The sequence below is a fragment of the Acyrthosiphon pisum genome, chromosome A3, assembly GCF_005508785.2.
Source record: "Acyrthosiphon pisum isolate AL4f chromosome A3, pea_aphid_22Mar2018_4r6ur, whole genome shotgun sequence".
Classification (NCBI taxonomy): domain Eukaryota; kingdom Metazoa; phylum Arthropoda; class Insecta; order Hemiptera; family Aphididae; genus Acyrthosiphon; species Acyrthosiphon pisum.
The window spans coordinates 4815937-4843904 of NC_042496.1; the positions used below are offsets into that span (position 1 = coordinate 4815937).

The 27968-nt window shown below is 33.5% G+C and overlaps 1 protein-coding gene across 2 annotated transcripts; it reads left to right on the plus strand.

Moving 5' to 3' along the window:
• The first annotated feature begins 1168 nt into the window (after positions 1-1168).
• LOC100572358 (tyramine receptor 1) lies at positions 1169-27952 on the plus strand. 2 transcript variants are annotated; one of them, XM_003241889.4, is made up of 4 exons: positions 1169-1784; positions 15844-15989; positions 20083-20856; positions 26432-27952. In XM_003241889.4, exons 2-4 carry the CDS (start codon positions 15862-15864, stop codon positions 27024-27026), a joined length of 1497 nt encoding a protein of 498 aa, XP_003241937.1. In that variant the 5' UTR covers positions 1169-1784; positions 15844-15861; the 3' UTR covers positions 27027-27952. The 2 variants fall into 2 exon arrangements, with proteins under 2 accessions (XP_003241937.1, XP_008179296.1); XM_008181074.3 differs by lacking the exon at positions 1169-1784 and adding an exon at positions 10473-11041.
• The last annotated feature ends 16 nt before the right edge of the window (positions 27953-27968 follow it).

Below are 27968 nucleotides of genomic sequence, written 5' to 3' on the forward strand. Positions count from 1 at the left end.
TACAGATTTCTTCTTCCAAAATATGTGAAGTACAGACATTTACCTGTTTATGTTCGAGACTTGGGCGCGCAGTAACATCGCTAACCATGGCGAGCATTTTATCAACACAGCTCATCCAGGGACCAACCATCCAAATTGCATGTGGTGATATAAAATTTTGGCGGCAAATGTCCACAGTTATTTGCGATTGTTTGAGTATATTATATATGTAAATACGTCTTGCAAAAGTATACCTTGATTTATGAATACGTTGTTATTTTATTTTAGATATTATGTAGAATCCCGCACCTATAACTATAAATAATCATAATATGTTTTATACATTTTTATTACTCTCTTTAAAATTACAGTATCAATAAAAGAGTCTATGAGGTGCCCTAGACGAAATTCACTGCAGTATTAAAGCTGACAACACAAAATTGGTTCTGCTGAACTCAAAATCGCCGTGCTGCACGTGGGTAAAAAAAAACCAACAGTGACTTCTCTGACTTCCTATTACCTAGCGCATTTCTAACACTCACGCTGTTGTGATTGAACCTGGGAAGCACGCGACATAATTATTAATTACTTTTTGATTGCGGCAATAATCCCGTGGTTTCGTCACTCCGCCGGCGACAGTGGCGGAATTCCCATTGTTGTGTACAATAGTAATATTAATATAATGACTGCGAACGGACAGTGTTTTCAGTCGCGGTCGGGCGCCACTCGTCGGAACACGTTCACGCGCCAACATGTGGACACGAATGGGTGGCCACTGCGTATTATAGTTCCGTTCACAACCGTGAGAACAATTTGGGGTTTTCCCGGGAGTTGAACTACATAACATAGGCACAATAGGTAATATTATTACAATATCACTATTATTGTGTAAGGCGCGCACGGTGGGTGTACCGAGTGCCGAAGAATTGAGAGGAGGCGCGTGACTGGGGCGGTGAGTCATCCAACAGCCAGTTCGGTGAGCTCGAAATTCCCCTCGGAAAAATTAGCGTAAAAACCCGCGCGGCGAACCGCGGGAAGAGAATAGTCGTACATTCGGGCAGCGCCGAGCGATCACTACGGTCCGCCCCGACCCTCCCCGCCCGCAATCCGACGGATGCTGCCGTCTCCGCCGCGCTGCACCGTCGTCATGGAGGGGCGCGCGCGCAGTGCACCGGCAATCGTGTACACAATATTACACGTTTGACCGCCACGGGCGTCGGTGGCGGTAGAGCAGCTGACCCGGCCGTTACAGCGGCGGCGTTCACAGTCGCTACAACGATATTTTACGATTCACGGAGACTCAGTAATGCCAGTGCGTTAGACCGAGCCGGCGCCGCTCGCATTTAAGCGCAAGTAGCTCACAGCGTTTTCGCGGACCGGGTTTATCGTTTTCGAATAACAATAATTTGATTTTCGTTTTTCCTTCCGCCGGAGGGACGATTAATAAAAATACAACGCGCGTGGCGTCATCGCGGCGGTGGTTTTATTCACTTCCCTCCTCCCCGAAGCACATCATCTCGTTGTATTTTTTCGACGCGTTTCGTTTGCTCCTTCCGAAGGAATAGTCCACGTGCGAATATTAGACACAGCTGTGTGTTCCGGGCCGTATTGTTTTTTTTATTTTGTATAGTATTTCATTCCATTACACGAAAAAAATGCTCTTGTCCGGCGGTGGCCGTTACGACCGTCGCCATCGTTGACGCAGCCGATCGCGGTTGTACGTCCGCGATGAGCTACTGTCGACCAAAAGCGACATACGACCGGATCATCGGAGCAAAGACGACGGATCTTCACGCTGGTGACTGGTAAGCAGATCCATACATATTATCATTGATAGCAATACCGTGGTCATACTCATACATCAAACATTGTCATCTCGTATGTCGTGAGGTCGCGTCGATGATATTATATTGAGCATTTCCGTTCGCTATATTTTCGTTTACCTAGTGGTAAATATTGTTATTTTTCAACTGGCATAAAGACGCATACAGTGAAAGTACTATTGGGTCACGACGCACACTCCCGCCGGTGTGTATATGTGTGCGATTTAATAATGTTTGAAAAATAATATTTTTTCAAATTCTACCCACCTCAGAAAACGCGATATCATTCAATTCTGCATATTCGAAAAGGCCACATGCGCGTTCGGTATAAGACAGCTGTGTATGGTATTGTGACATAATATACACGTGCTCGTTTTCTACAAGCCATAGCCGCTTTGCTATACAACGTTATCACTGCCGATTATATTTTATAGTATCGTTCAAATTATAGCTGAAAAAATAACTCTAATAGGTACACGGTTTTGTGTTAAAATTGTGTCACTAACACATAATTAGGACAATTAGGTTTAGTATAGGTATTAGGTATTATTCAACGCTGCGACGAATTATTGAACGGTGATGTAACCACCGTTGATGGCTTCAAAACCCGAAGTCGTTGTCCGGAAAAAAGTGTTCGATTTTTAAAATTCCCGCCAGACGCGGTGGCGGCGATGTGACTATTATTACAGTGATTATAAAATATACATTACACACACACACACATATTATATATAGGTTTATTACTATGCTGACCTACGCAATTATCGCTGCGAACGCTTAATAACCGCCCATTACGCCTACCCGCGGGCTGCGTCCACAAAATTCATAATTTATAATAATATCGACCAACGATTATTGAAATCATTATTTTATGGATTGCATACGAAACAGCTAACCGGACGATGGATTCGGGTTTTCCGACTTCAGCTAATCGTTAACAATAAATTCAGCCGGTCATAGTTGAATGAGTTCTGGTGGTCGTTTAATTGACCAATTTCTAATGATATTGTGATGCGCGTTCTATACTTCGTACCCGTTTAATATTTTATATACGAAGAACAATGAACGGACGTCAACAAAAATATTATGTAGGTACTAGATACCTACACGAAATAATGGAAATCGCCTATACCGGAAAAACTGATCGCAATGCCTAACTTAAATGTAAATGAATAATTTAAACAGGTTTTAAATTTTTTTTCTTAGAAATGTTTAGCGTGTCTCATGTACGGCGTGTCCTACCTATATATTACATTGACTACTTATTCAAACTATATATTGGCACTTTGGTGGTGCGCCGTGTTAATCACTAAAATTAATATCGATTTAAGTATTATATCTGGTACTCATATTACACTCATTGACTTATACAATAGTACGATATAATATTTATGTGCACCTACCTATGTATAATATAGGCACCAACGAAAGAACTTTTTTGGAGTTTCAGTATTTTGGATCAATCGTATTGTGTCGACAGGTATACCGACGTACCGTGGTTTTTATACTGCTGTTAACATACGATTTTATTCATCAAAACGTATCTTTACACTATAATAATAAATAATTTTACTTCGAAACTCATCGTAATATAATGTTATCGACAAACTCACACCCGTCGATGACGTATGGGAGTGCGAAAAGCGCCAAATACGATTAAAACGACGGCAATGATCGCGATGGCGTTTTCATTTATTGGTGTAATATAATTGGTGTTGATTAGTTCGTTTTTTCATTTTGACGTCATGCGTTTTTATTACTTCACTCGACTCTGTGGTGTGAAAGGAAAAATATTTAATCATTCGTGTAATTGTAACAATTAGCGTACCTACTTGCCAACAGTTTTAAAAACGCGTACCTACATATGTGCGAACGTCGTAGTATTTTTATTTATTTTTTCCAATCATCATGGGCATCCACCGATTTTGAATCTCGTAACCGCCGACGATATTATATTATTATTATATAGCGGCCACCAGTCTCCTTGGCACCGAAACCGAATCAACGTTCTTGACAATCTAACCGCCCGTGTACAAACTCCTCTATGTAATACTACATTACGCGTATATGAGTATAATAATAATAATAATAATAATAATAATCGAGTAATCGCGTGTTAATGTATGACGGCTGCGGTAGCTCTGCGCACATTCAATCGTATGTATTTTTCTGAATATTATTATTTTACTGGAGGTGAACGCATAGGTAGTGTATATCATTATTATTATTATTATGTATTTAATAATGGTAGCCGGTAGAAGTTTCGTATTGTTTATGTTAACCGAGCACGTTTTTTTCATTCCTATTTTTCTGCGCAAAACGGGAACAATGACCAATATTGAAGAACACGGCTGGGCACCGAGGCAGACACAATAATAGAATACAATATTAAATACGTTGGCATCTGGTTATAATTTTTTGCAGATTTTACAGCAACATTGTGTTCAAAATTATTCTTACTCGACAATCGATTTCTTTTACACGCCAATTAATTCTCTTTGATTATGCACGTATTATAGGTAGGCTTTTAAATTCTTAAAAACTCGTCGGTAACACTACAAATGTTTTTTAACACTTTATCGTACGCTCGTGTACAATACTGCAGTGTGGCGTATACTGTGTGTCTGTGTTACACATATTTCACGGAGAGTAAAAACGACGATTATTTTAATCAGATTTTCTTAGTTCTTTGATTGCTGTATCCTCTGGTTCACACGACAGTGAGTGTCATTTAAAGTGAAATCCAGTTAGTTAGGTACGCCAGGAATGACAAATTAGTTAAATTTGCACATAAATACAACACTTCAATAATCGATTTTGCGAAACGGTCAATTTCTATGCCGTGAGACTAAAATGTTGCGCAAACTATGTACGAATATATGTTACTCTGATGTATAAATAATAAATATAATATAATATAATATATCTGGTATATGAATAAATGTGTGAATTATGCGGTTTTGTTGTCGATTATTGTTCCAAAGTAATTATAATTGGTGGTTTTTGCACGGTTTTTTCCTAAAGAATCATGCGATTTCGGTAAAAAAAAACACCGTGTTATATAAACGTTTCGTATTAACCTCGCACACATTCACTAAACATAAAAAAAAAACAGGTGCATTATAATTTATTATATATACTGATAGCGTATAGGTACGCATGATTGGCAATGTTCCTGAAATCTGATGTTATATGCAAGTATGTACAATGTATATAATCAATTATAGCCCCTAATAATGTTACATATAGGTTAATTGCATCGATGTTTTTGGTAGTAAAGACGATGCTCGAAATTGTATGCGATATATATTATATTCATTCATAAGTCTAGGATTTACGACCATGGTTTGTTTTGTTGTATACCTAATTTGAGTTTCCAATGTACGCGTGCACCTAACCGGTTTACCATAAGATTCGCTATCGGTTATCGCATCGTTAAACGAGTGAAAGAATAAGCTGATGGCTAATATTATCGGTCGACATGTATCTATCGTGAAAGTTCTGAGCTCTGATTCAACTGCAAGAGTCCTATGTTTTTCTGTTTCTTAACAACGCGTATTTATGTAATTGATATCTTAACTAAAAGCGATATTATAATAATATTGTAAACGTAAAATTTTTAAATAAGTCAAGGTTGTGGTCCATGACAAAATTAAATAAATATTTTAGTGTAAACAATGAGATATTTAAATAGTACAAATTAACGCTGAAAAATCCATCATAAACTATCTACAAAAAAACAATAAAGATTGTTTTTATTTCTCGCAATTTATCTCAATAATGTTCCTGGATTACTTATACTGTCCTTGGTCTACTCTGAACGCTCGGCTGGATGTCAAATATTCATCTCAAGGATTCGATCCGTTACACCCTATGTAACGAACCTTAGAGGATATAGACGCACAAAACGGATTAAGATCGGTAGATGGAATATAAGAGGGGATCGTTCGATTGCCTTTCTCGGTGCATATCATTATCGAAACGTATTACATCCCATTACGCGAACGTAATTGGGGTTGTTCAATTTGACAGTTCCGTAAAAAATTTATGTTAATGCTCAAAAAGGTCCAGTGGATATTATTATAGGTACCTACTTAGATAAAAATAAGTGACTGTAATAAAAAGCTAATGTAGTGATTAGTGAACGATTTGTATGCTAACTGCGATGATAAAATCGTTTTGTACACAGTATTATAGGTATTAGCATGTAGCCCATATGGTTATACTCGTACACTTATGTCTAATACATATTATGATGTAGGCTTTGACTGGTACCAACATTTATTATGCAAGGGAAGACAATATTTATCACAGCGCGAGCATGAACATTTAAGTTTTTTTTTAAAAATATCATCCGTGTAAATTGTATCGCAAAACCCGTGTGTGGGATTCACTAGTGGGATGCAAATGGGCACCTTTGCTGCAAGTCATCCTTGAACTTCACTTGTATTAATACACACACGCGCAGACAGCAACCATCATAATAATATATTTTAATATAATATCTATGTACATAATATATTAATTATTTATATACATACACTCGGCACTAGCGTATTATATGCGTGCACACCGCACGCAATCAAGGTGATCTATACATGGCAATGATGATCAATAATCACTGTTAGTATCATCAGTTTGTGTATTTTGTTTTGACTGATATGATATCGTAAACATTTTTTTTTCAAATCGTATCATTTTATATTTAATTATTAATAAGCATACAAGCACATAGGTACATATTATCAATGCCGTTAATTACGAACGTGTGTAGATCACGCGAAATGTTCGTGCCACGCTTTAATAATGATCTTCGGACGAGCGGAGAATAGCTAGAGTCGCTAACCTGCGGTTGCCGACAATTTTATTTGTTGCTAATGCCGGAAACGATGATGTAGGGTACTCACAAGTGTTCCGCAGCTAACCGGCTTAAGTTAACAAACGATTTCGTTTTAACTATGCTTCAACTACTTACTAATATAATTGATCAGCTTTTAAATCTGTGTAGACCAGTGGCGTAGACATGATTTCTCAAAGGGGGTGGGATCAAAAAAAAAAAAAACGATAGCTAAATGGGAGGGGGAAATCCCCCACCCTCACAAAACTTTTCACGATGTTAATAAAAAGCCAATGTGGGAGATCTGACCCCCATGCTCCCCTTGTCTACGCCACTGGTGTAGACTATATATAAAGTAAAAAAAATTAAAAATCAATAATTTATAATAGCTTTTAATTGTAAAGTAATATAATACAACTATATTGTATATATAATATTATGATGCTTTGTACAGTTGAACGTAAAAAAGTTATTATTATCTTTTGTGTATTGTAACTATACTAACTGGAACTTAAATAAATTTGCATATTTTGTTACAAAATATAAATGTTTAATCTTTACTCTGACATAAGAGTTAAGATTGTAGACCTAATCAGGCGATTTTTTAGTTGCAATCTAATGTTTATCTAATGACATATTATGTTACAAGAGTTAACATTCTTTACGTATTAGGTCATATAATAAACATGTGCCACCTATTGTTTTTTAAATTGTTTTCGGAGTAAACAACTTTGTAATAATAGTCCAAAATAATTGTCAGTGTATTTTTAAATTTGTACGATTATATTTTACTAATAAATAAGGGACAAAGTATATATTGAATTATATTTTTGAAGAACGTTGTCCCAGATATACAAGTACATATTATACTAACAAAGTTCTATATAAGAATGACGTAGGAATACAACGAAATTGGTCATTGCTATATAAATATAATGCACTAGAGTCTAGAAGCAATAGAAAGTAAACAGTCGTTAGGTATAGAATAAAAATATTATGTGTAGTACAATGTATACTGACAGTTTGATAAAGAATATAAAACTATTTAGATCACTTGACCCGATCACTGAAAACTCAAGTTTTTTAATTATTTACACAAGGGTGAAGAAATTCTTAAAACGAATAATATAGTGTACGAGAGCATGATTTTAAAGCCACACTCGTGTCGAAATTTGCAGTGTTCTCAATATATACTAAATATTATTATTTATTATAGTAAGTACTGACCGATATGAATGTAATTATAAATGCGTTCGTTGCCTTTGAATATACAGGACCTATTACATATTATAGATACGTGAATAATGATCGATGTTATTACGAATATATTAATTCTTGTATAATTTCAAAACATTTTATCAAAATAATATTTCAAATGAAATATATTTTTAGAATATTCAACAAAATAATTACTTTATTGGTAGGTACCTACTATTAGGATAAAGTCAGCATTATTTGTTTTACATGGATAATATCATGAAGAATCTAATTAATTCAATATTTCGAGCACAACATCGGCAAAGTAATAATTTAAACTCTGGATGAAAAATATTAAAACATTTTTTATTATATCATTATTATTAAACTCTCACCAGCTTCATATCATATGCCAAATGATCATTATTTTAATGTGTCAGTTCATATTATGACCATGGCTATAGAGTAGGTACAGAAAGGATTTAACGAGATTCATGGTGAAAAAAAATTATATTTTTTAACCATCCTTGATTTTAATTTATGTTTCGTTTATCAAGGGCTTTTAATAAAAAAAATAATAATCATAATGAAATACAGTATCATAACTGAATTTTGATTTAAATACAATTCTCGTTTGAAAATGTCACGGTATCTATTGGATATTTCCATTATTTTGCGATCAGATAAAATATCTGCTGGTGCGTTCGCGTGGAAATTTGACGTTTGATAATAATTATACGTTGCTGCAGGCAGGGATGAAGGGTTGATTGAAAACAGTAACAAATATTCATCAAACGTGTAATTATAATCCATCTGTGCTATAAGTATATGCTATATAGTACCTACCTACTACCTACCTAGTGGCCAGTGGATATAAATGATTTTCGATGGTTGTCAGCTGCTCCAAAACCTTCAGAGAGCAATGCCCCGACAAAGAAAAAAAACAATCGAACTATTCTTTATTATTATTATCAAGGAATTCTTTCTTTTTTTTTTATCAGTTTTTGAATAATCGATGCCGATAAAAAAAACACTAGCCATGCATTTACTATATTATATAAAAATATGATCTATTTATGATTTATAAATGTTCTATAAGCACATTTAAAGTTGTTGAAATTTCTCCGGGTGGCCTGGTTTCTTAGTAAAAAACATCATGGAGGACTAACATTTTGAGTCTTTTCCCAATACAGGTACCTAACTATATTTACGTAAGCCCTAGGGCATAATAATGTGCAACGGTATTAAATGGGTTTTTTTTTTATAGAACTTGACTTCCGATTTACAGAAATAATCAAGAATTTTCAATTAAATCATAATATTATGTAATAGGTATGTATATTGTAAATTATATTAGTGTATAATGTATACATAACACATTTGGTATCCGAACGCGCAAACCCGTTGTCTGCATTTTAACGATGATAATGGGAATGATTGTACCTACGCATAATAACATAATAACAATCATCATTTATTATGACGTGTGGTGTATTAAACATTTAAACGTCTTCATTTGCAAACAAATATTACGGAATCGTACAGTTTCATTGTGCATATTTTCATGTTTTCGGTTTAAATCAATATACGAAAGAAATGTTTATTTTAACCGTCATCGAGTTGTTAATATTATTGTTATATCAATTGTAATTATAATTATATTTATCCGTAGGTATTTCCATCTATATCATAATGATACATTGAGACATACAATATAAACATAATAATATATTATAATAATTATGATTGTAAATTATTATTGATGTGGCGGTGCGGTAATCCTTTACGTCAAAGTTAAACACGGAAACTATACTTCATATCAGTACAAACGGGTTAGATAAAGCGTATAAAAAGTATATTGTACGAGTAATATAATTTTTGAAAACTTTACAAGCATTTTTTTTTTTTTATTTAGCTCATAATTATATAAAGTGTACATAATGTCATAATGATGTCGAACATACCGCAATTAAACATTTTTCTTCTTTTTTCATCGTTCAATATTGTAATATTCTTATGTACCTATACGGCGTTTTCCGATATTATTAGCTCAAAGGTTAATATAATTGCACCTTTTTTCTCACACTTTACACGACGACGACGACCGCCGGCGATCCACGATACACTATAATAATAGTAATTTATTATCTGCGTATAATTTATATTATGTACGACATAAATATAATAATTATCGCTACGCAGTATTGCACATATTAGTATAATATTCGTTATAAAAACGTTCATTTAGGCTTACCTCGGCCGAAGAGTCAAAAAATATAATATATTATAACATAAATCAAAAGGAGTCAGAGAAAGAATTAAAAACACTCGTCTTTACTCACGCGGGCGTGTGCGGCGCACGCACGCAAAACGATTAAACTCGAATATAATAGGTATACCCATTATAATACAATTTAATAACATTATTGAGGTATATTATGCGTCTATAAAATACCTGTATTTGTACAAGCCACGTTTATGGTAAAATTGTTATCTTTACCGCACACACGGTTTGTTTGTTGTCCGATAAGGTTTTTTTTTTTTTGGGGGGGGGGTGGGTGGGGAGAATGATGAGTGGTTGGGTGGAGGGAAAAAATTTAAAAAGAAAATACGTCGCCCGTCTTAATTTCTCATAAGTCACAATACGCGTGGTCGTGTTTTTGGGATCGTCGTCGCCACCGTCGCCGAACTTTGTTCACGCTTGTCGCCTGTGATCGTAGATAATAATTTAACGATGATAGTATTTTAGTGTCGGTGGTGGGTGCAACGAGTGGCCGTCGCCCGCGTACTCGAGAAATATCATTTTATTTGTGATTGGAGTGAATCGTATCAGAGAACAACGCCGTCGTGAGTGCGACCGAAAACAGTTTAGGTACAATTCCGCCGTCATGGCGAGCGTTCGTACCGGTTTTTTACGTTACCCGACCATTCGACTGTTTTGGACAAAGAGACATCATAAAGTGCGTAAGGTTTCGTGAAAAATAATTTCTGTGTACAAGTCCGCTTTTTGATTTCAATATCACAATATACTAGTGTGGTGTGTGTGCGCGCTTGATTATTCTCACGAGAATAGGCTCGTTACACATCCTCAAACAACGGACAGCTATATAATATATATATATAGCCTACTGTAGGTATACCTGCCCGTATACCATTGGATTAACCTAGTCACAATATAGTTGTTTATTCGTTCCACACATTTCCTGTAAGTTTAAACTTCAATAATATATTACTTTAAACGTTTATTTATGACGGTGTTCACGCACTTATATTTGTTTATAAAGCTGTCTTGTGTAACTGCAATAGTTATGATACCTAGTAATAATATTATATTAACGGTTGCTGTTAATACTTAAATGCTTCAAGACTCTGACCTTATTCTGATGTTTATTAACATATTAATAATTTTGTTTTGATTGAATGCCCTTTTTATTTTTATTTATTTTTGAAGATGACAGCTTATAAAAATATTACAAATGTATATTAAGTAATATAAGTATAATGAGTAGGTACTGAGTATAAAAAACAATGTACAATAATACACGGAATGTACCTACTAACCAAAATGCGATCAAAATGCAACGTATCAATTTATAAGCCTGTAAATAATAATTACCAACTCACCTTAAAACAAAATGCTTTTAGTTTAAAATGATTTAGAATTGTTTTTGAATTCCGAACTTATTAATCGACTATAATATACATAATATTACATAACATTTAATTTAATATAATATTTAAAACGTATTTAATAATATTATTAAAAACTATTTCTTTAGTAAATTAATCTCTTATCGTCTACTAATCAAACATAAATATAAGTTAATTTTTAAACTATGGTCTTGTTTTATGCCGGTCAGAGTTTGGATTGTACTTTTATCTCGATGATTTTCAATAAATGTTTTCACGTTTTTAAATTATGATAGATTAACAAAAATCGGTATCGCAGTTTTGTATTATTCTAAATAGATGTTTATACATTTATTTTGGGTAAAGGTACGAATAATGTATAGATAACTTTCAAATCAAGAGTTTGACATTGTTTTTATTTACAGGACGAATAATATTAATTTGAGTCAACATCTCAAGTTATAATTTAATGTTACAAGTCAACTGTGACCATTAATTTTCTAAACAATAAGACTATCACCAATTCGTTAGATGACGGGATGCAATTATAATATATATTTCTAAATAGCTAGGTACACTATAGAAAGTAGAATACTATAGAGTCGTATAATAATATTAATTCTTAAATGGAAAAAAAATGAACCATGTACATATTATAACACGTGAGATATTGAATAGTTTTTAGTTCGCATGTAGATGTATTAATAATTTCTATATGAGATTGCGCGTGACCATACAAATAACGTTCATTATAAGTTCATTATTCGCTTCTTGGACGATTTATTATATAATATTATTTTTTATTTACTTATTTAATCTATAAAGAATTGATGTTTTGACATTTAGAATCGTCGCACGTGTCGTATTACCTTACCTTACCTACTACAATATTTGCCGCCAATATTGCCGTCCATTGACCATTTCCCCATCTCAATTAGAGAGACTACAGTTAGTTTACATACACGCGCAGACACAGAAGTACAAAACAGAACTTAAAAAATATGTAATATTAAATATTACTTGTAAATCGATATGGCCCACATGGTTGAATAATACACGCATTTGCGTATGTAGGTTTTTACACGGGTTTTTTACATGCACGTTATTATACCCACAATGTGCCAAACCATAATACCACGTTTATAATATTATATAACGTTTTTCCTCTGTAACTCCAAACCGGTTCACAATGCACGCATTCTTTCGGTTCGACTAAAAATCCGTGCTAAATAGAAAAGCCAGAAGCCTGTTAACAATAGCCGGTACAAATAGATTTTCTATACTTTTTTTTTTAAATATAATATATTTTTTTTGCACTAATAATTACTATTTGAAGACAAATGCACATCAGTTATTCGACGAACAATATATTATTATTATTTATATAATATTGTTTTTAATTTTTATGTGTTTATGAGGGCACTCGGATTACAAGATAATAACCTGTCGTTGATACACAGTATCCGTGTGATAATGAATGACATGTTGAACGACGTTCACAAGACGTACGAGTATTATATTATTATGATGTTATGACATTAGGTTACCAACTGTCCGTCTATATTTGAGAATTCGAGATAGCATCCAAACCGAACGCCCCACCGTAAGTCGGTTTGCATACACACGACGCCTTGCAATAAACCATAACGACATATGATATACACGTGATATTTATACAGATGGATAGCATAATAGTAGTTAATAATATTATTAGTACTATTCAAATAGCGAATTAACCAAACACCTGATGATTTATAACTCTGTTTATTTATTAAATTTGTTTTTAGTATAGGTATTTCAATGTTTTAGATAATAGTTTAGCGATCGCAAGTCGCATTAAGTAATAAAAGTTATTACTTATTATAAGTTTATACACAGTATAGAGTAATGTAGTCCTATAGAACACTTTTTATTCTAATATATGCACAAAATTTATTTTTTATTTAACATTAAACAAACCAAACACGCGCTTTTGACTTGATTCATGTATTTAATTAAATCTTTTTGAACGCACGAGTTGAGTTTTATTATTAGTTTTTCGACATTTCTACGACTTCATGAAATGGCTTCATAGTTCATATGCAGCCATCGTTTGAAAAAAAAAATAATTTTGTAAACTGACCTACGGTCGCTGCAACCATTGATTTTTCATTACGAATGTTTCTAAAAATAGCCTAAAAATTCTGCACAACGTCAAACCAAACTCACCGTTAAAAAATGTTTTAGCATGATATTTTTCTATTTTTTTTCTAGATACTTTGCTCTTACGTATATTATTATTAGGCATGACTAAGAAATGTTCGTAAATAGTAGTTTTCACCATTATCGTAGGTTAGTATGACATTCGTCTTTCTAATAGGTTGAATATATTATGATAGTGTACTTTGGCAAATAGGTTGCGTATGAAATGTATTAATTAAATGTGAACAAAGTGGACCAATTTAAGAAAAATGTATTGTTTTAATATTATTGTATTTATTCGTTTTATTTTTATGTTTCTGAACTTTAACATGTATTGTACCTAACTTGTAATCAAGCTTGCCTTTTTAGTGTATGGTAGTTAAAAATGATTTGATAAAACTTAATTTTACATTCATAAAATATTAAAATGTATTAAGGTGCAATATTAAATATTATATAGACGAACTTTTTCGAAAACCGACGTGATGATGAGTGACAGTTAAAATTAAAATAACCATTAAATATTCATGTAGGATAGAAGTGTTGGATACATACGAATATAAATTTATGTTAACATTAAATACATAGTCATCGATTTTAATATGTTTTGACATATTTAGTAAACATACCGAACATTACACTTTTCCGGTTAGCAATTATTATATTCCACTCTTATTTGTCGTGGTATATTATTGTTATTTATTATAGGAAGTCCTCAATAGATTAGATTTCATTGACTGTTGCTTAATGCAATTATGAAATAATTTAAAGAATGCATATTTTATTTAAAAAAAAAAATTAAAACTAGGTTCATCATATATTTACATACTTTGTAGGTACACATGGTACCTATATACATTGAAAGAAAATAAATCAATCTAAATCTTTCCAGTTTTACTGGTTTAGTTATTGCACCTATCAGTTTCCAATAAATGACATAATGTTATTTTATATATTTTATACAATTCTCTATTAACGTTTTAGTTTTAGGACCCAAATGTTTTATTCTAGAATTTCAAATTCTTATATATAATATACAATATGTATTTAGCCAATATTATGAAGTGCCAGTATAGATATAGAAACTGTAATAAAATATTAATAATGCATTATTAATACGGCCGATGGGTCAAGGTTCAAGAATTAAAAAATTATAATACAATCACTTATCCGATAAACAATAGCTCTTATAATTTTTAATATTACTTTAAATTTAATTGTGATCTAAAAAATAAATGAAATAAAATGTAGTAGAAAAATGAAGACTGATTTTACTTTAGTGACTATGCGAACAAGATCAATCTTACTTAATCCCATAGGTACCTATAAAAGATATCAAATTTAAATAATTTTATTCATAGAAAACCATTACTTATAAAAAACACAGAAATTTTTTTGGGTATGGAAGGTATTATTATAAATCATTACTAACGAAAGTTAATTTAGTATGTTGTCTTATGACTTAAATAATAATTAATAGATGATTATAATATTATAAATGTGAGACAGTGAGACGACACTCAACAGGCGTTCTAACTTAATATTGGAGAAACGATTTGCGATTGTTGAACCTAGTCGTACAATAGTATTTCTGTACGTTCAACGGGAATAATTTTCTGCAACAGATGAACGTAAATTCGTTTAATTGTTAAGCATAAATTGAATATCCATTGACCAACGTAATACATATACCTATTTCGTAAGCTCAATGCCTGATATCGTGAACATACGTATATTATCCAGTATTATACTATACATATACATATATACTTAATAATATTATTTATGATTTTTTAAAAACATTTTCATAATATTATAATATGCACACACGCAGACGTGTCGTATGTACAGTTGCGGTGTCTATTAATTGGTTTCGACTTACCGTCGCCGATCCTGTAAACTATTTATAATGTGCATCATATTATTATCCGTACCTATTATGCTATTATAATATCAAATATTGTACGATTATTATTGTTGTTTATTGGTGTTATGTGATGTAAACTAATATCGTGCATTACGATAATTTAATAATAACATAATAATATAAATATATAATATATTATAATAATATATACTGTTGTAATCGTCATTGGTGACGGTTAGACGCCATTATAGAACCCCCTTCCCACGAAAATGTATCCCCGCAACATGTGCCAAAACGTTCATTAGACCATTCTTGTTTTTATTTTACAGAAGGATCTTAGCAGCCGAATGGCCCTAATGCTAGTCGGCTTGTTGAAAGTCTTCTCGGCACTCGTTTTGATCGTGTCCACATCGAGCAATTCGTTGCTACTGCTAGTGTTCTATCGCCGACCTGGTCTGCGCACCCTATCAAACAGGTGAGTTCATATTAATTATAATATAAAATCATGATAAAAACTGGTGTACCAGTTACCTATAGGTACCCACGTCTTGATCGATAAATTATAAACCGTTCATTATGTTTACTCTATAACATTGTTTGAATATAGCATCACGCGAGTAAATCAAATGAAAACAGTTTTATCTTTGATTGGGTGGGTACACACACCTATATATGTAATACCTATATTTTTTAACCTAGTATACCTATCGTTTAAGAAAAATATTTCTAATTTCCTTTCAAACAAATATTCATTATGTTCAGCTGTGTTATAATATGTATAATAATATAATGATATTAAAATTAAAATGTATTGTTATATTATCAGAACAATTCTTTCTGTCCTAAACATATATTTTATTCTGGGAACTTAATTTATAAATTCTCTGATAAAAAAATCTAATGACTGCATCTAATGAATAAGTGATACCTCTTCGATGTTAATGAGGTTAGAGTACCTTCTTATAAGAATACATACATTTGCTATTTAAATAAACTAGTATCGGTATAATTCCACGATGAATATTTATATTGTTTGATTTTGTTTTCCTGTATGAATTAATCACAGGCACTCGTCGATTTTATAGCAAAATTAATTCTTAATAACTTTTAAAATCACATTAAAGATAATTTATTAAATTTGTAATTTATATATTTTATTATATATAAGAGCTAAATCAGTCATTATATAATTAATAAATGATGTAATATAAAATATAAATGTATGCATATAGTTTTATATAAATACTGTATAATAAATAAACTCATCAAAATTGTAACCGTGCCAAAGACCCAGTTAATATCTAGTTGGTATATTAAAAATTTTGAAAAAAAACGAGTATTGTGCCAAAATAATTTTTGTTTGAGTATATATAATATATGCGTGATATACGTACCGTATATAATATATACCTACTGCAGTATAGTGTCTATATATCAATCGATAAATAAATATTTAGGTTACTGAAAAATTTACTTTTTACATGTATGTCATGTATATTTAAGTCGAACCTACGCACTCAAAGTTAAATCGTTATTATTACTTATTCGTAAAATAGGGCAAGTATACTATAGTTTAGAGCATGTTTTAGTTCATGATACAAAATAATATGTTTATTCCATACCGTGTTTACCTATAGGTACTCAATCCCTATACTGTTTGTTTATTGTTATGATACAAATAATAGATTTTCAATGTTAACGTTCCAAGGTAACGTAAGCCATTTGGCTATCAAATTTCTCGAGAGGTTTACTGTTGTACAAGGGCGATAAATACCTAAATATATTTTATACGTATTCATTTTGCGGTATAAAATAAAAAAAATTGCGCAGAACAAACACGTCGTGGACAGGGTCACAACCGACCAACCGTGAGGACGCAGTGGCAACGAACGGTTAGATGAGTATACCTTCCTACCAGCATCTTTCTGTTCGATGATTAAAGTTTATCATCTTTATAAATATAAGTTTTTTACCTACGACTAGTTTTTTTTATTTACAACCAACGTCCAACACGTTTTTTTATGGGAAATACTTTATAGACTATAGCTAGGCACCTAGATTCTTACCTATACTGTTATGGTATACTTGACAAATATGTGTACACTTTGCATTGTGCAATTTTAATGTAAGTTCTGGATATACGTAGGAAAATATTTCATATAAGCATATTTAGATTATAATAGATTTTATAAATTTGGAAAATCATTAATCGTTTCATATATTTTACGTCCGGTGAAAATCAATTTCTATAGTATTACATTATATTTCACTGATATAATGACATACCTTTGTTCCAATCTCCCTATATTATAATTTATTCTTAATATTCGTGTAGTCACATGTGTTTTTTCACGGTGCATATTATAATTTATATTTTTTTCGATCAATAAGATCCCACATTATTAGTCTTCGTATAGTTTGATAGCCAATAAACAGTTTCTATACTAACGGCAACCACGTTTTACATTTATTTTGGCAAAATGTCAAGGGTTTAAAAGTATTAAAAAAAATTATCAGTATTCTGCAATTAAGTAGAATCATAGCTGTATACTCGCGCGTTTAACTTTTGTCTGCACGGAAATACAAAATCCATTTGCAATTGTATTAATTATCTCTTGAGGAACGTTTTTTTTTTCATCGGGTATGACATTTATTTAAGTATTAAACAGTATTGTTGAAATCGTAACTGCGTCACTTGTAATACTTACTTTATGGAATCATTTCAGGCGATTATACATTATTACATAAGTTGGATCTAATCCATTTGGCATCTATATTATGATTCCAAAGTGATTTTTTTTATAACTGTTCACGATATTTTTAGATAAAATACTCATCAGTGTTCAGCGTGTTCGGTTGAACCCGTTCTGATTCTTATTTCGTATACTGTAATTTACGAAATGGTGATAAAGTCAATATTATATCTTCCTGATTGTTAAGTTTATTTGCAATTAATAATAATAATTATTAAAAATTGGCTAATTCATTGATCTTTTAGGCCCATTGATTGTATGATAAATTAGGTACATGTTGCAGTGTTTCATTACTCTGATCGATTATCTTTAAACAAATTTGACGTTATCGAATAGCTAAAACCCGAGTACATATTATTTAGTCTCAACTCTCAAGTGACATTCATATCCAACCGAGTATCCAACGTAAATGCATGTATTATGTTTATGTAAACAATAGCTGTTCGTTTTTCTGCAATGTTTTGTTTGTTTGACTTAACGACTTGTATTGACCCAATTGTCAATTGTTCATTAACGATTCCATATTTTGTTATATTTTCTATCGAAAGTGACGTTGGACAACGTTTATTATGATATAAACGTATAATACCATGGGAGTAAACTTTCGTTTTTAAGTACCTACCTATGAACAGTGTGATATAATTTGTACCAGAATACGTTGATTTACTCGTCTTCCGTAATAATTTATTATGCAGCTCAAAAACTATGTGCTCCGATTTCACGTTTTCTTTTCTTTTCTACAATTCTGCTGCGATGTTTAATTAATTGATATACGTTTCTCGTATAACAACCAATTTTATTGTTTGAAGTTATACGCGCAGCGGAAACGTAGTTTGTTTTACCGGGTTGAAATACTTTGCATTGCGCAGTTTTGGACCATGTATGCTCTATGTCACTATACAATATAATATCTTGATACTCTTATGTAATGTTACTCATTTTTACGTTTATATACGTCCGTATAATAAACATAAATCTATCTATGCGTAGTAATGTTTGCGTTTGTATATTATTATTGTTGAGCCGTTGTTTACTTTTGAGTACCAATACCTCTATATTGATACGACCAAAAATGTGGATTGCAATAATCACCGTAAATATAGCATTATTGTAACTATAGTTATTCATGGATTCGAGTAATAACTGATAGCAAGGTATAATACTTGTATATGAACGATGCAAACCGCATAATATCACTATTTTAACAACCAACAGCTCAATATTATATAGCAGCATGTAGTGCGAGTTCGGTGCATATATGGAATTATTGAAGAGGTGGCACAGGGTCATCAGCCCCGCATATAGGTGCGTATATAATATACAGATATATTATGTACTCTCATAAACTGAAGATTACAGTTAAACGGTTTAATTTTAATTAAATACTATAGCATCCTTTTAAAGTTAGGTATAAACCATTATTGTTAGTAAATGTATCCTCCCAGAGACTGAATTATAAGGTAATTCAAAAATATAGCAGTAATATCTTCATAGTTCATTGACTGTTATTATACATAGTTCAAAATTGTATGACGAAACTAAAGCCTCTCGAAAAGCTATAAATCCAAGTCGTACACCGGCGAAATTCTTATAAAGAGTGTATTTAGGTATATAACTGGGTCAAGGCAATACGCCGAAGTGCGGAAATAAAAAACAATTTTTTTTTCTAAGACGTAGGTAGGTAACCTAACCTACCTAATAATTTTTTTTTTATCAAACTCGTTAATGCGTATTAAATTTAATATAGATACGCGCATGTGACATGTGTACACAATATATTATTATATTAACCTGGATGCATATTTTTTTTTGCAGATTCGTGATGAATTTGTTGGTGACAAATTTGGCGAGCAGTTGGATACTGGTGCCGTTAACGTTGTGGGAAAGCGGCCCATTCAGTGGCTGGGCACCGCCGCTTCCGGCGGCCGTGTGGCACGGGCTAACCGGGGCTGTATACACGCAGTCCGTGCTGTCCGTGATGACGGTGGCCGTGGATCAGTACTACGCGGTCACCGACCCGCTGCGGTACCACGTGACGGTAAACGCGGCCAGCTGCGCGGTGGCCGTGGCGCTTACGTGGTGCCTGTCTGCCGTGGCCGGCGCCCTGTCGGCCTTCCGCGAACTGTCCGTCGCGCCGGAAATGTACCGGTACGCGTTTCCCGTTGCATACTCCGTGCTCCTGTACGTCGTTCCATTCGTTACCGTGTGCGTAGTGTACGTGAAGATATGCACTGCCGCGCACCGGAACAGTGAACGGGCCCGGCGCAACGGGTCCGTGCCCGACCACTTGCAGCAGCAACAACAGCCGCTTCAGCAGCAACAACAACAGCAGCAGCAGCAGCAACAACAACCGTTTCAACAACAGCAACAACAGCTGCAGTACAATAACAACAACAACAACAACAATAACAACATCAACAACAACGAGTATAACATAGTTCCTACCATTCAAGAAGAGGATGACGAGACGTTAGAGTCCGCTTCCCTGCAGGCGACGGTCTCCTACGAACCGGAGGCATCGTCCAAACCACCTCAGTCCACCCGGGCTAGTCTGAAGAGCACGTCCAGTTCCATTGTAAACCATTTGAGGTGAGCACTTACGTACCATTAAATATACATTAAGCCCCTATTATAAAATTATCATACGAATCGTATATGCGTACCTATGCCAATGCTGTATTTGAACCGGTCCCACGCGGTCATGTGGTTTGAAACCTTGAAAAACTGTACCAATGCTATATTTTTTACTGTTCCGATGCAGTATAGTATAATATTATTATGAATGAATTCATATGGTTTCGAAAAATCTCAAATTGCTAATATGTGTGTATCGCCAATATTTGGCACACTTTGTCGTTGTATCTGTTCGTTATAATTATATCATAATATGTGTTTGGCGTTTATGCGTTTCGGGTCGTTTTGACATTGGCCGCGTCACCTCGAGATTATCAACAAACAATAACTTGATAAACGATAAATAATATGTCGCAAGTGTAGGTTGCTGGTGCCTAGTGCCCCCATACACGTTATTAATACAATACTTTTAAAAATTTTCGTAACTATGTGCATTGTGTTTGTATAAATGTCACCCGAAAATGTGTAGCGATACATATAGGGTGATGTATTTTAAAGTAGTTGGGATAATCTTTTATTCTCAGTCCTTAGTGCCATCGCGTATAGCTATTTTTCGGAATTTTAAGCAGATGACTTTAGTCCGTCGTCGCAGCGAGCTACGGCGGGTTATGCTTATCAAGTGCACCGGTAAATATCTTAAGTCGAAGTGTGAGTTTTGGAATCAGGAAACGATCGTGATCGCATTTTAAATTAACTTCGTTTCATAACAGTAAAAGATTAAATTCTTCCCCACCTTGTGTTTATGTAAATTTAAAAATAATATGCATATAGGTACTTATCGATAAAAGCATGTTCAAACCTATATGTATATAAAAACTGGTATATTTGTTTAAATATGTTCTTGTGGAAATTAATAGGTAGTCTAAAATTTGAATAAAAAAATCTAGGTTTACACGTTTAAGTAATAATATATTAGGAACAATAATTTAAATCGACAACCATACATATTATTATAATAACTAATATAATTCGCAATAAAGATAGGTTTAAAACTGACTGAAATATTCACTGAAATCAAAGACTGCACGTAATGTTTATATAATCAATGATTGCAAATTTTCGTTATAACTCGGTAAAGTATTATGATTATCTATTTATGCAAAGATTATATTGTACTATTATTATTTTTTACACTTATTAACGATTGTCGAAGCATAGCTAATACACGTTCATTACTACTATTTATATAATTATAAATATACTAGGTGTATTACGGTAACTATACGAGGTACCTTTTCGTATAACATTATCATACTAATTTCGCGCTGTCGTAGTAAAATATGTCTTAATGCTCACTAAATTATATACATAATGTAATTTCTTAACTATTATTTACGATGTATAGGAAGGAAATGGTGCCGAACAGCATTTAATCGCGTCGAATAAAGCTAATAGTCGAACCGAACACCCCACTCGCGCTAGCATAAATTATTATTATAGTACCTATAATCTATATAGTAAATTAAAGACAGACGCAGGCCATATCATAATACAGTCCTGACAATATGAAGTGCAGTTATACTTGCACAAATCGTACAATGCATTATACAATATGTTGTTGTACTACACTTGTACTTGTTATTGTAATAATAATATATTATTATTATAAAGGATAATATTATACTCGCAATTTTAGATTATAATAATAATTAAAATAATCATTATAATAATTATAATATTATACAATCGACCGCGATCTACTTTATTAAATTACATCTCATCGGTGACGCCGGCGGCGGTCCTCGTCTACTAACTGTGCGAAAATTAATATAATAGTACCTAGGTATATATATAATATGTTATGTACATACGGTCGTGTGCCAACGTGTGGGTGTGAACGTGTGGTATAAGAGACATTAAATCCATCCACAACAACGATCGCGTATTCGCGTGCATGTAATTATTATTCTTCCGTGTGTACAATATCTTATTTCTCGTGCGGGGTCGACGTGGGGACGACTCTCGGATACGCGTAATAGTAATTTATAATATTCACTACACGATGATTTGGGGACATTTGCAGACTGAAATAATATTATTGTACAACCGTGGCTAATACATGATGTTATATTATTATTTATATGTATGCTCAGATGGTGTGCGCCTATATAATATACACGTTCGAGTGCAATACAAATAATGTACATATCATACCATTTATATTGTAGCAGTTATAATGATGACGACGAATTATAATATTATCGATATCATAATATCATACGGTACTACTGCAGTGGGGATCGTCGAACAATATTATATTATACATTGATAAGCAATTATAATATACAGCCAAATCTCGTCGGTAACTTAGTATAAAAAAATATCGTTCGACAAATACAAAATTAGTAGAAAAGACTAGAAATTCTTTTAAAAATCAAATTTTTTTCAGCCCATTCCTTTGAACTCACTTTGAGTTACTGCAGAGAGAGTAGATATTTATAGGACTGTCACCCCGCAATGACCGGGTGCACGTAATTTATTATCGCTTAAATAAGAGAGCGCTAGTCGGACGTGGTGTATAAATGTTTGATAATATTATATGGACGAAGCACATTATATTTATCTATTTATTTACACGCATCGTATACGATATAATATGTCTAATGATTAATAAGTAATAACAGAACGACGGCTAGAAAATGTATTAATCGCTATACACCAGCGATCATCACGTTATAGGGAAAGTCGTCATTAGGCATTACTGCATTAGCGGTTGTTTTTATTTTATACCATCTACGCGCCGTGGTCGTACGATGTATATAATAATATGTGGTAGCAGGTATTCGAATAATAATTAGGTAGGTAGTAAATAAAACATAATACAATAATTAATATTATAGAGGTGCCTACTGCAGGTGGAAAACTCGCCAGAGACGATTATTACGATCGGAAATCTCGACGAGAGTGTCTGTCGGCATTTCGGTTTCGAAACATATTTAATAGACATTTCAATATTAGACTCTATACAGCAGTTCCCATAATATTATAGTGTAGTGTGGTTGGTGCGAAATATAATAAGTATGTAGGTAATATACTGCTCCACATTTGTTCATTTTAAAATTCTAACAAGAATAACAATGATATATATTTCAATATTATTATCAAAGAAAATTTGGTACAACAACCCGAATCGTTAAATGATTTATAAAACTAACGTGTGGGCTTGACGAAGGTGCCGTCCAGTTACAGCAGCTATTGCAATAAGTTCAGAATTTCGACAGCGAGTTTAATTACCGCATCAAGTCTTATCCGCGATAACGCTTCACAATATTATTTATTCACGTTCGTTTTTTTGCTGCGTGTATGTTACATCAACAGAACAGGTTAAACAAATCTTAATCTGAAATATCTTAAAAAATATGAAAATCGATTATTCTTTGCGACCCACGATAGGAAAAATTGGTAATCATTATAATTAATAACTAAATCTTATAATAATAATTACCAATTAGGGTAATGACCGTTATCGCACGGCCGGGCAGCTCGCCAGTCGCCAGTCGCCACTCGGCCGCAAACCACCAACGTAAATTAGTCGCTTCATACGACAATGTATAATAAAGCAAAACTCACGTGTAATTAGTCTTGAATTGTTTGCGAATTACGATCGACATATTTTCGTGATATGCGTTTATATATTGCACACATTAATACGTATACTGTTGTACACTGCCAACGAAGGGCAATGGTTTTCTCAAACTCGAATCGCGAAATCTCACCGTGATAATGTGATCTCATCGCTTTTTCACGACCGCCCGTAAAAAAGAAAATCCCGATTAATATACATTATTAAATCTTAATCATAGATTATGTTTCTATCATGCGATCTCCGATGGTTATAATTTAGGTGTACTTATTTTGAAACGATTTTTTTTTTAATTTATTAGTTATTTGTGAAAGTTTATTTTTATTCCGAATACAAATCACATAATTCGTGTTTATACGAATAATTAAATAACACAATAATATAATAATTATAACATAATGTAGGTATAATGTATAATATACGTTTAGTTGACATACATCTTTCAAACTCGATGACTTACTGACAAAGGGATAGGTAGTAACTGGTAACGTACCGTGCCTATACTCTATATAGGTACAAATTGATATAGAACATATTATTACAAGCTGTATTTGATCGGTCTTGTGTATACAAGTTCACTTTTGCAGTTTATGTCGATATATCATCTTATCATTAAAGTACTCGTCGAAATTGTGTTAGTTGAGCTTACTTTGTCAACGGAGATTTGAGCAAATCACATTATTTGTACTATATACCTACTCTCTGTTCCATGGCGTTTGAGTAAATCAAATCGTTAGTATACTAATTTAAAATTGACAAACGTCTTTTTAAGTATGTTTATTAGAAAAAACCCAAACACTTGTTGTTCTGTTGACATTTTAACCACGTCATATTTTATAGGTAATCAGTAAAATCGCGAGTAAACAGAATACGATTTGTAAGAGACCAAAACACGTTCAACGAAAATACATCCATACTTAGGTATATGGCTATTGGCTATATACATCAAAACATATTTTCAATAACTGCAGTGTAATGTGTATCAAATATCAGTCAATGCTATAATATTGTTGCGCATTTCATAATTATTAACTATTAAGTTTCATAATTTTTATAATAATTATTATCCACTGTTCATTTAGTATTTTAGTACTTAACTCAAAAGAAATGACAAAGTGACTATAATATACCCGTGTTACGAATAGAATACGTCACTTGTCTGAGCTGTGGTAAAACTGCGTTTCGTTTTTATTTTGCATTGATCTATTTTAAACTCTATGCTTAAACTGAAAAATAAAAGACTCATGTCCTAAATACATTTGTCAAGGCTGAGGCGTTGGACGAGTAGTAAATATCGTACAAATTTCGTCATAAATCGTACATATTTCAAAGGACGTGTGTATAGTGTATTTATTATACTCATTATTTGAACAAAAGACTCAATGACGAGACTTAGTTGTTGAAAAAGGATAGATAAAAAATTATTAAGTACTCAAAAGTGTTAAAACGGTCTCTCTGATTTCGAAACCGTTGTGTAGCTGCGCAGCAGAAAATTTTAGGTACTTACCTAAATTAAGCCGAATTAAAAAAAAAACATTTTAAAAACAATTTACTTTGAGATTGATAACATATAGCTATAGTATAACCACATCACTACCTATATTTCATAATATTACGTATCGCCGAAAAGCCTGCGTCCAAATGCGTTTTTCAATAACCGACAAACAAACGTTCAACGAAAAACAAAACGATGTAGGGTAACTGATATTTTTAAAAATCGATAGGCATCTGAATATTCGATAGGTGATTGAACATTTTTCCATATATATTTAATGCGTATAACCCAAAATTACGTAAAATTACATTTTATAAACGACAATCATTATTATACGTATATACAATAACTTATTTTTATGATTTCTACATCAAGTCCAATCGTATTAATCCATGTCTTATAATATAACTTTATTAATCTGTGACGTATTCATTTTGCTTGTTTATATACAGATACAGGATATCGAACGCGAGCATGTTCCGTTACCGGGAGGAGACGCGGGCGGCCAAGATATCCGCCCTAGTCATCGTCACGGCAGCCGCATGTTGGACGCCGTACGCGGTGCTCAAGCTGTCAGAGTGGCCGCCGCTGTCCGGCGGCGGAATCCCGTCGCCGGGCCCGCTGGCTGCACTCCTGTCGCTGTCCGCGCACGCCGTCATCACACCCATACTGTTCGCGCATCGAAACCGGCGTGTTCACCGCGAACTCTGCCGCATATTCTGCCGGCGGAAGCGGTGCAGCAGCTTCTACGACAACGTCCGGAACGCGACCGTCGCGTCGTCCGTGGCCGCGGGGCCCGTCAAGTCGGGGGCCACCGTCGGCGGTGTCAATACCGGCGGCCCGAAACACGTTTTCGGCCGGTGGTTCGGCAGCGGGTCGGGCGGCATCGGTTTCGGCAAGTCGGCCACACAGCCGTCCGCCGTTCCATCATCCGTAGTTGTGCCCACCGCCGCGCACTTGCCCACCGACACCGAGATGACGCGCAGCTCGTTCTCCAGCAATGGTAGCACTACCACGCAGACGTCGTCGGTGATTACGGTGGACTGACCGCGACGGTTCGCCGCCAACACGCCGAGGCGGCGATGACCGTCTGCACCCGAAACTTCTTTTCTAGTCACCCCCAATCCCCCCAAATATCTGCCCCCCCCCCCCATGGTGCTCGTCCACGTTATATTATACTATGTATATATTATTATATTTGTACACGGGCCACTCATCCGCCATCTTCATCCCATGAGTATGAACATGTTTACGTCCCACCCCAAACCTACCACCCCATCAACCAGAATTGCGGCTTACCACAACCGCGATGGTCGGACGAATGTATATTGTGTGTACGTGCAGCTAGTTGTCACGCGCAACGTATATTACAATAATATACGCACGTGATTTTATTATAAACGGTTCTCAAAACTTGTTTTCCTATTATTGTGTACTTAAAACGAAATCGGTTTTTATTTAGGTATTTTATTATATTATAATATATATATATATTTATGTGTACTTCGTTTCTAAAAAAAATGAAAAATACCGTACGCGTATAATATTATAATATTATCTATTATTATTTTTTTATGTTATTAATTTGTAATTATATTATATATATATTACTGAACGTATGTAGTATTTGGCTAATCATTTGTGGATTGCTTTTATATTTATTATTTATCAATATATCATTTCCCCACCAGGTAATAGAAATTCTATCGTTTTTCATGCGGAACTCATATATTTTTATTGTTAACTTAAAATACGACGTACTCAAATAATATTTTAACTTGTACTTGTATTCTTTTTTTTAATGTTTAATGTTTCCTTCTACCAAAAATCTTTCCGACCCATTTGATTATTTAAAATTAAAAATGTTAACTGTATATTTTATATTATAAAGTCTGCAATAATGATTTGCTTTTGAAACTTATGTTTAGTCCATAATGCATCGCTAATATATTTAATTTCCTATTTTTTGATTACGCAAACTGTGTTGGT

Bases quoted from the DNA above. Each gene is read 5' to 3' on its own strand.
- LOC100572358 (XM_003241889.4), top strand. From the start codon at position 15,862: ATGGCCCTAATGCTAGTCGGCTTGTTGAAAGTCTTCTCGGCACTCGTT. The intron at 15,990-20,082 runs GTGAGTTCATAT...TTTTTTTTGCAG, and splicing joins CTGCGCACCCTATCAAACAG to ATTCGTGATGAATTTGTTGG. The intron at 20,857-26,431 runs GTGAGCACTTAC...GTTTATATACAG, and splicing joins TCCATTGTAAACCATTTGAG to ATACAGGATATCGAACGCGA.